At 38.4% G+C, this 16560-nt stretch overlaps 1 protein-coding gene and 1 long non-coding RNA gene across 2 annotated transcripts in view; one reads left to right on the top strand and one right to left on the bottom strand.

The window, feature by feature from the left end:
• plpp4 (phospholipid phosphatase 4) overlaps positions 1 to 6454 on the bottom strand; it is a 41566-nt gene extending 35112 nt beyond the window's left edge. Inside the window, exon 1 of the mRNA XM_008327565.3 lies at positions 6179 to 6454. Within this exon, the coding sequence (XP_008325787.1) occupies positions 6179 to 6267 (89 nt within the window). The 5' untranslated portion in view covers positions 6268 to 6454. The remainder of the gene's footprint in view (positions 1 to 6178) is intronic.
• An 8752-nt stretch (positions 6455 to 15206) lies between these two features.
• Positions 15207 to 16239, top strand: LOC112488247 (uncharacterized). Its single transcript, XR_003052099.1, has 3 exons — positions 15207 to 15499; positions 15677 to 15770; positions 16171 to 16239. It is a non-coding gene; the product is annotated as an uncharacterized LOC112488247 (long non-coding RNA).
• Positions 16240 to 16560: the final 321 nt, after the last annotated feature.

The raw sequence follows: 16560 nt of genomic DNA, 5'->3' as shown, positions 1-16560 counted from the left end.
ATCTATTCCACAGTGAAAAATGTATGTAATTAACTCAGAGTCCAAACTGTTTTATCTGTTTTGTCTGTCAATTTTACATCAAAGTCTTCGCAAAAAAGAGTAAAGGAGACTTCAGAGGGTCTTCAGAGACAGTATAGATGGATGGATGGATGGATGGATGGATGGATGAGTGGATGGATGGATGGATCAATGATAGATGGATGGATAGATCAGCGAATGTTGGATGATCAGTGGATGGATGGATGGATGGATGCACGGAGAGGTGGGTGCATGGATGGATGATGGTCAACATATCAACAGATGGATGGATGGACGGGTGAACAGATGAAAGAGCTAGATTTTTTAAGTCATCAAGATAAATCTGGTCTGACAGCAGCAGTAGAACATAGAACTCTTTCTCCCTCAAACTCTCTCTCTATCTCTCTTTCCCCCTCTCCCGCTCTCTCTCTCTCTCTCTCTCACAAACACTCACACACACAGTGTAAACCCAGAAGGATAGTTGCTTGCTTGTTATATATTTTGAGCCTTGGGCCACCGGGGAAATCTATAGGTGTGTGTGCATGTGTGTATATGTGTGTGTGTGTGTGCTTACGTGTGGATGAAGGCTCTTTCATCTCACCTCTCGCTCTTCTCTCTTTGTACTGATAATGTCATGATTTGGAAAATGACAGTAATGGAACAGATCGGAGAATGTACCTCAGCAAAGGACGAGGTTGGAGAGAAATTGACAGTGATGGGAGAGCCACAGGACCATGATGGGAGGGAGTGTAGAACAGTGCAGAGATCATCCTCGCTGTTTAGTCTGGCTGACTGTCACTGTAAAATAATTGTCTGCGTTGCTTCTATCTATGGAGACTCAGAGACTCTGTGATAGGTCAGAGTCCCATTCCTATTGTGATCTTAAACACACCCTGACACCATGAAGTACTGTTTGGCTATAAGAGTATGTGCAGCAGGTTGGGTTGATAAAGGACAGAGATTAAAATGTTCTTTGGGTAATTCTCCAAAAGGAGTTGAACCAAGACAAGGACAAATAGAGGATGAAAAGAGATGAAGTGTAAGGGCTTCGCTGTTATCTCAGACAATGACAATAGAAGTGCTTTTCAAAATCCATACTTGGACTCAACACATCATTGTCACATCATTGTTTTATTGATACCTAAATCCAGTGTAGTTGCCTTTTAATGAACCAATTTTGGCTTAACAACCCTGATCATGAGGGTTTTTATCACTGCTTTGACAACGTCAGGTAATTCTGGTTATGTTATGCACCATATGTTCATGTTACCATGACTACAAATGTTTTATGCTTGCCAGTAGTGGGCTGCAATAGATTTAGCACGAGCCCAGATGGTCTGTGATCTCAACAAATTGTTGATTTGGATTCATTTAATGTAACCTCTTTTGCCCAAATGGGAGTTGGTTTCCCAAATGTATTTCCAAATCTTAGTCATGTTAATATTAGCTATTTGCTTTTAGTTGCTGTCCCAACAAAAACAAACTGTTTTATTGACTGACGCACCATGGCCGAAAATAAAAGCTTGACTTATAGCTCTGCAAAAGTTACCAAAAAAAACAAAAAACAGGAACAGACGGTGAGGTGCCCATTGAGGAAACGGGAGGTAGGGTTGGACAGATGACAGGAGGGAGAGGGAGACATAATGAGCTGATCAAATGATGGTGGAGGAAGAAATGCCGGAGCGGCTGGATGCACTGACAGCGTGAGCTGAGAGGAAAACCCTGGTCTTAAAATAATAGTCAGCTGCCTTTGCTGCCATTAAAATCAGAGTTACATCTGCAGCATTTCCTGCTGCCTTAGCTCGTCCACCTTCAACTGTCACCTTGTCTTAATCTGTATGTTCAACGGAGTGACCTCGGCAGGTTCTTTTTTAACACCTGTACTGTACATTTTCTGCCATTTCTCCAAGTGTCAAGTGTATATTCTAATGACTCCAGTGATACCTTCCACTTGCGTTTCAGCTGTTATTGGACTGCATTTGTTTCAATGGTTTAATTAAAACTTTAAATTAAATTAAAACACTTTCTTCCCTGATCTGCCCCCCTCCCTCTGGTAAACAAACACTACATCACTCCGAGCTGTGTGTTACTTGAAAACCTAATTCCTAAACAAATTACATTTTTTAAAAAGCACCAAAAACACTTCTCACTGCCCGACTTGGAGCATTGATATAACATGTGCTTCATTTGTGGCCCTGGGGGATAATTATATAAATGTAAATGTCACTGATAATTCGTCACACTGTCACACTGAGGCTCACTGACCCAACACTGGGACATTCTTCAAATCAAAGTTTTCATTTAACTTGAACTTGAAGATCAACCCATCACTGGCAGCCATTACTGAAGCCTATCAGGCCAATGTCCATGTGCATCAATGGTTGTGTGAATCATATCATTGCTAAAACCCTTTTTATTTACACACTGTTTCTGTTGTATTTATAAAAAAGAATCTGTTCACTGAATATAGTAGTTATTGTATCATACACATGCACTGCCTATATAATGGCCAATTCATTTACTACCAACTCAAATGCAATTAGCTGACATATTAGTTTAAAGCAGTGATTATCAACTGGTGGCCCGTGGGCCAAGTCCAGCCCACTGAACCAGCCCAGGATTTTTGAGGATCAGTGAGAGAATAGTAAAAATATAGTGTTGTCCCCATTATTAAACCAACTCAAAAAATAACAACCCACCATTTATGATACTATTTGGGGAAAAAAGGAGTGTTAGGACCCCAAGGTGTCTGTCTAAAAAGATTCTGGCACTACAACAAATATATTTGGTGACCCTAAGGGTATTTTCCCACGGCTAACTTTTTAAATGCTATAAAAACTAAAATATATTGTTTAGCAGTTTACATTCAGTAGATACAATTCACAGTAGCGAGTCCAATGACCAGTTTTATTCAGGAATTATGCATAAAGTGAAGGAAGTGTATCCTGCAACACTATCCTAAATGAACAAAGACTAGTTCTCATCTCCTTTTCTCAATAACCTCGTTCCCACCTGGGAATACGATGATAATTGCTGCAGATAACGAGCAGATATTTAACCCTTTTATTTAATAAGGGACTGTGGTTGCTGCTGTCTGATTCATCTCTCATGAGGAACACATTCACACACACATACCAATCTTTTCACTCACATTCAAACTCTCCACATTCCACCTAGAGATGTGACCTTTTCCCCCACCACCATCTTTAAGAGCAGCAGTCCCACAACACTGGGCCAAAGACTGTAAATACTGAGCTGTCGCTCATTCAGTTCCAGGCAGCGGATTTTTACAACACAACGGATTCTCTCTCAGCTTCAACCGTTAGCTGCTGGAGATCAAATATGACTTTAAAAGGAACTTGTAGACAACAACAAGCTGCACTTTGTTCATGTTGATTTGCAACATGTTAAAAATACTGTTGTTAAGGATCTTTGCTTTCCAGACGGTGGAAAGGAAACCAAGTTTGTTCAACTTGTTTAACCAGTGGACAATCCACAAACTGTTTTAGAATGTGTCCAAGGAAATCTGGTGCAGGTTATATAATGATTGATTTTCTACCAATTAGTTCTTCTCTGGATCACAGGGGCTGGAGCCAAATACAGCAACGGGGCAACGGACCCTGACAATTTGATCTTGAGATGGACGACCTGAGACAAACAAACATCCACACACTATTCTTTTAGATGACTGGGGTAAAAACAGAAAACCAAGAATATAATCCATGTAGATAATTAAAAAACAAATCCTGGAGAACTAACTATTTACACACAGAAAGACTGTTACGCACTGGGGTTGGGCCAATGATTCTCTTGTTGTAAGGTAAAGGTACTAACCACCTTCATTAAAAATTACATATGTTTAATATATTGTTATCAGAAGATTCGGGAACTAATTACTGGATCTGAACTGGAAGATCTTTATCATTATTCATAAATATTATTTTTCATCTCTGTAAATCCTGACAATCCTTCGTAAAATACCAAAAGGCTTTTTCTGACACTTTGATGTTCTAAGCTTCATGCAAGGTTCTTATGTTGTCAAATGTTAAGGCCTGAAGTCACGCTGTTACAAAGGGATGAACAGTGTTTGTTTATGTCCCAGTGTTAACCTCACATGACAACACAAATCAAGAATTATCTCACTGGAGGCTTCACCAAACGAAATTTCTGCTTTTATCACCCTGATTCCCAACAATAACAGAGTCAGTCTGAAGTACAGTAGTTATTGTCACACAGATCATTTTTTTTGTTGTGTACACCATCCATAAAACAGCTGCACATCTCCCCGGGGACAATTACACCACTGAGACGCCTTCAGATGACGCTGATAGAAGTCACAGACTGTTATTGGTGTCTCTGCTCACAGTGCCTCATGTCTTAATCTGTACAATCTTAAATTAATCTGGAGCTCCCTAACTGTGCGTCCTTCATTTTACCCTCATCTGTCTCTTTGTGCTGCTAATGTGTCGTCCTCGCTTTTTCTGCAGTCTTCGGAACTGAGCCAGCATTTCAATAGAAACTAGAACTGGCTCATCTTTTATAGTCAAACTCACTGCGTATCAACTCACTGTGTCCGGCCTTAAACAATATCAAAAATACTTTGTGTATGTGAACAGCTAACTAAGAGATCATTTCAGTCAAGGTTCATCATCTTAGAACATGTAGATTCTTTTGAATCCAGGCTGAAACTGAAAAGTTGACAGCTTTTCTTCAAAGAAATTAGAAAAAAATCTTCTTATTGGTGATCACACACGATACAACATAAAGAATAAAGTTCTTGTCAGAGCACGGGTTGTTCAGTGATATCACAGCAGTAGATATGCAACAAAAAACTACTGTATACTGATTGTTTTTCATTAGTCACAAAAGACTAGATTTAGCTGACTGCAATTTTCCAGCTTTCTCTCAAGGTGAGGTGATAACCAGTAATGTCTGTCTGACTGTGACAGAGAGTGACTGACCCTGATCAGATAAACCAGGCTAACTGCACAGTTGTTCAGTGCTAATGGCAAAAACATATCCAAGAAAGTCCCTCTGTGGTACTTCACTTCTATTGGTTTAAACAGAAGCTAAAGGAATCAAAAAGAAGCTAAAATCTATAAAAAACTTCAGAAAAAATAAAAATGGTCTAAAGATTATTAGTATATGGTCATGTGAACAAGAAAAGACACCGTTGTTTAAGCCAAATGTCTCTACATGTTCCTTCTTCTCCATGTACACATGAGGATAAACAAAGTGCTCCAGAACAAACACAGTTAATTAGGTTTATTTTCTAGTCAGGCTGTTGGGAATATGCAGTAAAACTCAATTAATTACAATGACCGAGGATTTATTTGACTGACTGTGCCAAAACAGAGCAGTTAATTGATGATGATGATAATGTGTGAACTAGTTTATGGCCACGGGCACCGACAAATTAGAAAAAATGAATAAGAAATATGAAGATAATCATGTTAGACTTGCCAAACCAAGACATCCAACATTTTAATGACTGCGAGTCCTCCAGTGGACTCTACACATGCTACTATACCAATGCTGGCCCATGTGAATATGCAGTATCATCATCTCCCCTGCTGTATAACCCCTCTAGTGCATTTGCTCTGGAACGAATGGGAATGTGTCACATAGTGTAGTTTTTGTACATAAATAAATAAATAAAGATAAAAGAAGAGCCAATGGGACCTGGTCAAATCAAGCTTTTAGGTTATTCAATCAAAGAATACAATTTAATTTAGATTCCGCGGCCACCAGTGAAGACCAAAGTCTTCATATTCTCTCTTGTCAAAGCATCCGTCGTGGATTGAAGTGACTACAAATGTCCATTTCTCTTCCTCCCCGAACGGTAAACATTCTTTACTGACGAAAACAAACACGTGGTTATTTTTCCTGTGTCACACAACACTGGTTTTTACAACACGCATTAAAACACTGCTGATTATTTCACTTCTTTTTTCTTTTCTTTTTAACAACCTGTTAACGCTGGGATATCAAGGCTCTGTCCATGGTGCAGCTCAGCGGGAGCTGTTCGTCCAGCACCACACCGCGGCAGAAGCACATGAACACGGCAGCAGTACTATAGACTATAGGCATTAGTACAATAGACGAATATGAGTGAGAAAACGAAGAGTGAAGAGAATAGAGAGAAGTCGACTTTACTCACACGAAAACTCCGAAGAGCAGAACTCGGACGCCAATCTCCAGAGCCAGTTCTCTCATGTTTTTCCTGCGGTCTGGAGGCGGCTCGTTCATGATTCTAAGAACACCCGCCAAATAACTCTGAAGATGAATGCGTATCGATGTTACTTCTCAGATCTTCGCTCTGTATTCCACCTTTACAAGACCAGTATCTCCTGATGCCGTGATCTCCTTAATCACACGTGTGAAGCGCCTTCATCCCGACTGGGTCAAATGAAGCAGTGGAGCGCTCTTTCCTTCTGTTATATGCCTCTCTCTCTCTCTCTCTCTCTCTCTCTCTCTCTCATTCTCTCTCTCCCCTGTTTCAGTCCCGATAATCTTTAGTGAAAGGAAATCAATTCTCTTCGTTGAAACTCCTCAAACCACGCTGGGGACTTTGTGACCCAAACCGTATTTGCATGTTACCGTATAATTAAAGAAAATATAATTTCCCCAGAATCATTACTTGATCACTGCTGTGTCATTTTTATTCTCCTGTGATCCACTGAATTTCTTGTTACTGAAATACAATTCTTCTGAACAAATCAACCTTCTCACAATCACAGTAAATGCAACACTGACCAATTCCAACCAAACTCATGGTCTGACAGCGGTCTGGGGAGGTGTTCACCATCACAGCCTGTAAGAGGCCACTTAACAGATCCATCAACAGGAGTTGTTAGAGCTGCCACTCTGCTTGGCAGATGATATTGTATTACTTTGCCAGTAGTGTAGATGGGTCGTTTGGGGGAAGGCAGTATGAAATGGACCAGGTTATTCTCCCTCAAAGTTATAGCCCTGGGAAAAGAAATGAACTGGTGCAATTAAAATTCACAGATGGTGCTGGTCTGTGTACGCGTGTTTATATTTTCAAAAGGGAATTTGAATATGTAATATGTAAGGTATCTATGTTTTCTGTATGAAAATAGTATTCATACAGTAGGTCATGTTACAAAGGCCATTCCTCATACTCTTTAATCCCACCATTACATTGACTGTAGCCCCCCTGGCCTGATGTAGACATAGTGATAAAGGAGCAGAGGCAGAAGAATACCTGCGGGCAGGGAAACCTGGGCAATAGACTCACATTAATATTTCATACCTTTTAAAATTGGCTTGGTGTAACCTGCCAGTCTTGGATGTGTGTAACTGTCCATTCATGTGTAGTCCTAGTGTATTTATAGCTGAGAACATCGAACAAGCCTATGTTGTTTTGTTTTGTTTTTTTAAGTCACAGCTGGGAAAGATGCTGAAGTTGCAAATGTATATATATATTATATATATAAGTCTTGACACCAGTAAAATGCCTGAATGAATGCATTGATGCAGACTAGGAAAACACACCAACAGAGAAAAAACGGTGGGTTTAAACCACTTTTGTCTGGTTTGGTGGAGATCTATGATTGCTTGAGTTTGAGTTCTATCATTAGGGATGTCCGATATATCAAGTAGGAATGTCTGATAATATTGGCCAACCTATATTATCAGCTGATATATGCATAATTATGTAATATCTGTGAGAATCGTTATAGGTTTCACCACCTATAATGATACACGATATGCCTGGGTGTGCCCTAAAAATCGTTCTGGGAATAAATGGCTGTATATGAACGTTAAAGTCACTAGATGGCAGCATTGCAGCTCATTCAATTAATCTATTTTAATAATCAGGGTGTTGTATGGAGAATGCTGGCGCCAGCAACTCATACAGTGGTTTGTACAGATAAATTAATAAATATTACCAGGCCTATATTGGTAGCGGTTCATATCGAAATCAGAGATTAAGTGTTTGGACAATATTGGTAGAACAGATATCAGCAAAAATGTAATATGGGACATCCCTAAAAAAAGGGCAAATGTGAAAGACTGGCTGTTAAGAAGGAAAGATCTAACCTTTTTGGTAGCTATCAGATATTTCTGTACATTCACCACAAGCTACCAACATGATTTAACTCTTTGGAAGAACACTGTAGACAAAGGCTTTTGGATTTTGGAAGAAATCACATATAGAAGAATCATCACTAAGCATACAGTATAACAGCCATCAGGGGAAAAGCATCTATTTTATTTTGGAGGTTTTATATATACGTTTATACAGTATATAGTCCATGTAAATTCAACTGGCATTTCATATTCCAGTTGCCTTGACCCCCATCTTATTCATTTCCCATCCCAGCGGAGCACACTCTGAGTTGTGTTTCCTGAGGATGTGTGGTTATACAGCACACTCTGAAGTAGGTGGTTCATCAGTAAATCAAACCTTAAGGTATAGTTACACATTTCTCCTAATCACCTCCCTGGATCTAAGTGTGTTACACACACAGGCTGGGATTCCTCCTTCTACAGAGTGTTTCAGCAGCTTCACTGCTCCCTGAGTCCTCGACTTTATTGGACATCTTTCCTCTTTCCTGGTCCGATTTGGCTGTGAAAAACTCTCCAACCGTGCTGGTACTGTATATTCAGAAATATAGCAACACTTTTTAATGGGAGGTTGTAAGGCAATGTACATGTAATGTCTCCTGTCCTGTAAAGCCACATCAAATCAATGATTTTCTTTAAACCAACTAATACTGAGTAAAAAGATGGCCACATCCCACCCACATGTATTCATACTGTACTGTGATTATGATCTTTAATAAAGTGATTTGGACTCCACTCTCCCACAGATATTGACATCTTCAGCCTTGGAATGAAAATAAACTGCAACATGTAATGAACACACAGTCAGCTTTAGGTCACCTCATTCTTACCTTATTTTCCAAAACATAAAGAGTGAGTCATAACCCGCGCCCCACACCTCCTCGCCTCCTCTCCACCGTCGAGTCTCTGTGCTGAGTATCTACTCTTTTCTCGTGGCCTTTACCAGGCAACCGAGGACCATAAAGAGCCTCCTGACAGCTACAGCATGAGACGGTTGTATACAGTCGGCTGCGTAAGAGTGGAGTTTTCACAGGCTTTCTACATTAAGGTCTTTTTTAAAAGAAGTGGAAGAACTATGGAGATTAGTGTTGTAACATACAGCATATAAAACTGTCTTGAGGTTTCATTAACATAAGGTTCATGATTGAATGAGTTAGACAGTATTTTCTCATCCTTTGTGCAGGGCAGTAATAATTACAGCAAATAAATGTTTCATAATTAATTTATAGCACTTCCAGTTACCTGGTTAATTTTTCATTATAATATATAATATTCCTTGAGTTGTCCCCCTGGACACCAGTCCATCACCAGTCCATCATCGGGACACATTCAGCGACGGAAAAAGCATCAAAATAGAAACGCTCAATTTAGAGCAGGGTGTCAAATATAAGGCCCGTGTGCCATAACCAGCCTGCTGGCAGATTCAACATGGCCCACTTGATGAGTTCTCTAATATATTTATCCGTCTTTGCAAAACAAATATCAACACTTTATGGCATCTGAAAAAAAATCTCCAACGGCCTATGTTGCCATGTCTCAGACAACAGTCCTAAGAGGAGTTGAAGACAGTTGGAAACTAAATAATAGGCTGACTAATGTCCTCTGTAGAGGACATCACCCCGTCATGCTACCTTTTGAAAATGGGGTCCAGTCACCTCCTCTTTGAACAGCTGTGCTTTGACAGGAGTAACAGGCTGGGCAACAACAGCTCCTCATATTTAAGAGACTGCATTGATGCACAAGAAAAATCACATTCAAAATTCAAATTTACATTCACGTTAACAAGTAAAAGGCAGTGAGGACTCAGTGTTTTACAGTTTTGGTACAAACTCAAGCGTGAGTTGGATTTTTGGTGTTTTTCCAACCTTCAGTAATACTTCTGTTTTTGTTTAGTGTTGATAAAAAGTGCTGCTGAAGCAAACTCCAGCCAGTGATACATGATGAACTCAGTTTACTGTGGCATCAGGCGTCAGGTTTAATAATGACCAGTGAGTGGAATTTTTTAATCACACACAGCAAAGAGCAGGAAAGGATCAATATTCCATTCTGATCCAGTTTTACTGCTTCAAAACAAATCGAGTTTTCTTCACGTGAATGATTTAGTGAGTAAGAGAAAAATTAGACATTTTTGTTGATTTATTGGTTTGGGGGTTGAGAGGTTAAGGGAATGCTGTGCTATTTCTGATTTAAAGCTAATGTGAAATCATCTGTGTTATTGTTAGAATGGTTAAAGAGAGGCTGTGGTTCTTTACTTTGTCCTTTATCTAACCTATAGTGAACATCGTTGACAGATGGAGGTAACCTGCTGTGTTTGAATGACTTTACTTAAACCTCATGTGAGGGAAACTGAGCATTAAATTTCACATGAGCGAAAGCTTCAGTGATTAATCTCACATTAAGATTCAAAAGTCATTTGCTTTTTGCTTTTTCTATATATCTTGTGTAAACTTATGATAAATTAGGCACTTGGACACATTTAATCACCCTGCCTGTAGGGCCTTCTAGGTACTTAGCAGTATCATAAAATATCTTTAAAAAGGTTGACATCAAAATGTGCAAAAACATTTAGATTTTCCATCAAACTTTTGACGTTGAAAAAATGCGTGAACAGAAGGCAGACCAATTAAAGACAATGACAATTCAAATTGACTTGGGCTTCTGATCGTGTATTACCTCTAACTAATCCAATCATAATTAAAACATTTAATGATGGTTTATTTACTGGAAATCTATCTCTCGGCCGCAATAAGAGTGACACAGTGAATGGAACTTTAAAGTGAGGCGAAATAGTTATTTTACTCCTTTTTTGTCTCTGGTGAGTGTTCAGGATTATTTGAATGTTTATTTGAAGTTATTTGAAGTTCTCCAAAAGTGAGTTAAAGAAAAAAACATGAATGTCTCTGTTTTCTGCGTGTCACGCTGCCACATTTTCCTGCACGAGGTCCATGAATAATCTACTAGTCTGTCATACAATTGTGTCAAATGGACCTGTTCTAGACCTTTACTGTGTGACATTGCTGCTGGTAATTGACTCAGGTTCTGCAGCTCTACTGATAAGACGGCGCCTGTGTAAAGGAACACCAGTGTTATTGATCAGCTTCTGAAATACCTGAAGAACAAAATCCTTCAAGTTCTAAATATCTTCTTCAAACAAGGGCAGCAGAAAACATTTGCCCTGGAGAAGCAGTTCACGTCGTGGTTGAGTATGAAAATGCTGATTTATTGATCTCTTCTTAGCAGCAGTGTCCCTGAACACGGTGCTGCAGCGATCGCATTCAAAATCAAGCTTCAATATCAGTGTTCCTCAAAAGTCAGAGATTGGAAAAAATTCAGATAATAAATATTTATAATTTTTTAATAAATTATACAGTTGTTGAGGTTTTACAGAATTTAATAAATCGAACTGTTATTTAGTCATTAACTAGAACATGACCTTCACAGCTGATGATGTGCATCTGCTTATTGTCAAACTTCTTGTTTTATTTATCTGAGTTTCCCTCCTTTGTCATCTGTTGGTATTGGTCACCAAACCTCTAAAATGAGAGTGGGCCAAAGTGTGGTGTGGCAGAAAAAAAATTGATGGCACGACCTTGATAACCTTCTTTGCAAAGACACAATCAGGGTCTCAGAGTAGAACAAATCAATCACGAAGCTCTATCTTCACCAATGACTTTCTGTTGCTTCTGTCTGGTCACACGATGTAGAACAAACTGATTAAAAAAAAAACATGTTTATCCCTGAGCTCTTCGTTCTCTTGGTGTGACGCCCTGTTGATGTTGGACAAATTGCCAATTGAGCGATGCTAATGATACTGTAAGTTGAACCACGTTTTAATCAGAGTCAGGGTTTTACTCCCCCGCTGCAAAGCCTGGCTCAAGGACATCTGGCAACTCATTCAGTGTCTCACACACAGTCAACATCAGACGAACACTCAGGTGTGAGAGGCTATAAAATGTGTTTAAAAGGCGGCAGGTTGCTATAAATAAATAAACCAGGTTTGTTGATGAGTTAGCTACAGAGTTTCATTCATATATAAAGTTGTTGTCAATGACATGACAGGAGAGATATGTATTATCTCCATATATTTTTACCCCATAAACAGAGGAAAGTCAGAACCAGCTGTAAATAATAAAGAATTTAAAAGAAGAGCCAATATCATTTTACTTCTGAAATCATATTATTTAATAAAATAATACAATTAACTAACACTTTTGTTGTGTTATATATTGCACATTATTTACATTAGTGGCATATAATAATATAAAACATCATTACACATTACATGCAAATATAATTCAATAAAGTTCAATATAAGAGCTATTATCAGGATACATTTAGCCATACAGAAATTTAGTTTATTAAATTCATAAAAAATTAATATTATTGAATCATCTTCCACTCATCATTTAGTGTTATCCTTTTAACCAGAGATAAAGGTCCAAAGACGCAGATCTCTGTCTTTTTGTGCTCCAGGCTCAGATTTACATCTTTATGCAGTAGATTCAACATTTACTCAGAGGCTAAAAGCACCAGCACACACAGCTGTTATCAACTGCGGGATTACATTTGGAAACAATTAGGAAAACCTGTTAGACACAGGGTCACCATAGGGTCACCACAGGGTCACCCCGACTATGATTGACTCTACTGTGAATAGTTTCTCAAGGTTAAAGGTTTCAATATTTATTGTTATATTTACAATGACAATAATGTTGCATTCACATGTAGGAGTAAGACAGCTGTGCTTGAGGCATAAATAAAGAAAGAAAAGCTACATATACATTATAGAATTACCATATACCATGTGATTAAAAAATGTAAATATATGCAAATATTTATGTAAGTACCGGTATGTTTCCAGGAGTTTTATCCTCCATACTTCTAATTAACTGGAGTGTCAGTTAAACCTGTTAACTGTTATGTCCAGGTCCAACTGGAGAGTTGAAAAAACATGGCTCGCCAGAAACCAAAATACCAACAGAAAGCACATAACATACATATTCAGGATTAATTTGAAAAAATAAATTATAAAAATAATAAATCAAACAACATGCATGACCTTTTATTTCAATGTGGTTCCATCAGGTCTCTCCCAGCAGCAGGCAGAATCTGACTCTGGCATAAGTAGAGAACCAACCAATCAGCTCAGAGAATCTACCTGAAGCTGCTCTTGCACTTCAATCACACAAATGCAACTGACAATCTCGCCCACACACGTAGTCACAACACAAAAACACTGCTCGATGAATAGGTTTTCTTAATCAAATTTCTGTCAAAATGTTGCTGTTTGTAAATTAAAATAAAAAAATCAAATGGGGGGGGGGTTCTTATCCTCAACTGTAGACTATTAATGGTCCAGTATTTGGTGGAGGAGTTCAGGAAGTAAAGGAAAGAGCCAAATTAAAAACAGTTAGATTGCTCGTCGCCCAGTTAAAGTCATAATGCATCTCCCTGGTGATGGTAGAACTCCATTAAGACTAAAGAACCCTGGGCATGTGTAATTAAGTACTGGGGGAGAAGAAGCTGGGGTAAGTAAAAAAAAACAGACTGTATCTACTCTATCCCACCATCCTGCTCACTCTTTTGAACAAATTCTATCTACCTTCCTGCCAAACTGCCTCCAGTAATTTGATTTTAATATGATTCCAAAGAATCAAGCCAAGGCTCAACCTGCTGCTTTTTATTTATGAAACCTCAATCTGCCATCTGTCCTGGGATCTGAATCTACCAAAAGACAACATAGATGTATTACTCTTCTGCTACACAGTATCAGATACTCCCAAGTTCTCAACCCTTCCGTCGCAGGAGCAGTATGTTAATGTCTTCCACTCAGTTTCAGGTGATGTGTGTATGATGTTCTCACATAAATCAGGTCATTTGGACTAAAAATCCAACAAAACTTTCAATCATTAACGTCACATGAAATAACATTAAATCATTTCTTGACATTATATAAAAATCTCACTTAGAACCATGATTATATTTGAATCTTTCCAAAGGAATAATGTTAGTTATCTGTGTTTGCTGTGTGTGAATAAGCCTGTCTTTATGTAACAGCAGTTGTGGGAAGTGTCAGTGTATAGAGTACAACACTGGTTCTGTTATTTATAAATGTAAACAACGGACCTAGAGCACACAACCCCACACTAATAGAAATAAATAAATAAAATGAATCTCTTATTCGCATTTATTGAAGATCCTGCCAAGATTTCTGAGCAGCAGATCAGCAGGGTACTGCTATATTTGCAGCAATATCTTGACCTGTGAGTCAAAATGTATAAAAATATCCCACACACACAACATATAAGTTTGAGCATGTGATAGTTTGACTTTGACCTACAGTAGAGTAGGCAGAGTGTTGCTTCACCACAAGTGGAAAATGAAATAAGATGTAAAACATTAACTAGAAGTGATAATTAGTAAAACAAATCTGATTAAAATCAACATATTGTTATAATTATTGGCAGAGCCACCTTCCAACCTTGAAACATTCCTCTAATACAGCAACTCATGAAACACATGAGCCTGTATGTATTTATATTTGCTAAAATGTCAAAGGAAATAGTCATTCACCAATCTTTATTGTATAAAAAAACTCCCACTCAAAAAAAAAAGAACACTTCAAATCGCCAACACATTTTTTCACCCCCTAGTGGCGGCTTGCACACCACACTTGGGGAACCCCTGCTCTGATAGTTAAAACCACCAACTCTATAAAACTAAATTTCAAGATATACTTTATTTATTATTTGAGATCTTCACTCTTAATAATTCCAGCGCCTCAATTAGTCACAAATACAAACACAACAACATCCTTCAAGGGTCACCACAACCAGCAGACTTACTGTAGTTATGACAACTAGATAATAGGCATGACTAACAGAGTACCGAAGTGATCCAATTCACACAGACAAACCAAATAATCAAGTTTAGTCAGGATGAAAAAAGGCAGACAAGAGTAAACAAGGAGAACGGATGGATCAGTGACCCAGATGGTTGGAAAACACAAATCAAACTGGGGCAGGAATATTAACGAGACACAGGTGGAACACATCAGTGAGACCAGGGTAATCATCACAGAGGTGTGGGACACAGAGGAGCAGGTACAGCCAGGTGATGCAGGGGTGAGGCAGGGAGTGGAGAGTATGTGTAGAGAGACTCAGGAGAGGTGAGGTACAAAAACTAAGAGAGGAAACAAAGACAGTGATACAAAAGAGTTGAAGATTTCTCTGGTGAAGTTGGCTGTGACACATGTCGCTACTTAGTGACCAAAGTCTGACTCTGCAGCTCCACTGAGTCGACAGACGACACGCGCCTTCAGCAGAGTAGAATGATGCGCCACTAGGAAGATAACTTGACACCCAGCAGTACTTGGCAAGCTCCTGTGGTAAGTCCGTCCAAAGATGTTATGTAACTGTCACTGAGAGAGAGCTCCACGTTACCTGGGGCCAAAATTGTCTATGTTTCCATCAGTGCCAAGTGTAACCGCACTTACAGTGTCTGTGGGTTTTAGCCTGAGCTTTCTACACCGCTCTAACATTTAGGTTCTCTGGTTCTCTTCCAGATGACAGCTGCAAAGTCATTAGAACACATCGCAAGAATGGTTGCCCTTCTTCTCAGGGAGTGACGCAACTGCGTGATGTCATCAGGAGTTTAAGGTAACGGCTAATTGGCTGTTATAAAAATATTTCACTGTTCAGTCCAATTTTTGCTTTTTCTCAGCAATATTCAGAGCCATTTAAAATGGTACTGGTTTAACATATTAGCATTATGTACATGAGGACTGTGTCAAGCAATAATATGGTACAGTATGAATATATTTTTAAAGTGTTTATATATATATATAGTATAGCAGTGTTTGTGCAGTTATTGTCAATAGTTGTGCAAAATTATAGACTGCCAAACATTTCCGTTCTGCCAACGTGGAAATAAAAGTTTTTTATTTATTTAGGGAAAACTCATTTTATTAATTTAAGATGTCATTGTTATATATTTATATATGTTGTTATATATTATAACAATATATTATTATTGATATTATTATTATTTATTTTCCAGGCTAAGAAAAACAAAATGGAGGTCCTACAGTCTGAACCAAAGTCTCTGAATAGCATAAAGTGTCGAGGTTAGTCTTGCTCATTTCCACTTCTATATATTTCTCTATTCATAATAATAAATTACTTTTATGATATGGGATTTCCTGCCATTCACTATTAAAATTATAAAATCCTATTATTACCAGAACTACATTTAACATCTACAGTAAAACTGGAATTTAATGGAATCATTTGCCTTTGTTAATGTTGCCTTTTACCATGTATTATGCTCCACATGAATTATTATTGTTGTTTGGTAAACATCTGATGGTAATGTGTTGCAGTAAAGTAAAATAGCCACTAGAGGGCAGCAGGATTTCACTCAAAAGTTAAAACATTACTATTGTCTCGC

This window comes from Cynoglossus semilaevis, chromosome 15 (assembly GCF_000523025.1).
Source record: "Cynoglossus semilaevis isolate Cse_v1.0 chromosome 15, Cse_v1.0, whole genome shotgun sequence".
Taxonomy (NCBI): domain Eukaryota; kingdom Metazoa; phylum Chordata; class Actinopteri; order Pleuronectiformes; family Cynoglossidae; genus Cynoglossus; species Cynoglossus semilaevis.
The sequence above is the reverse complement of the archived record's forward strand: the minus strand, read 5'-3'. Positions and strand labels throughout refer to the sequence as shown.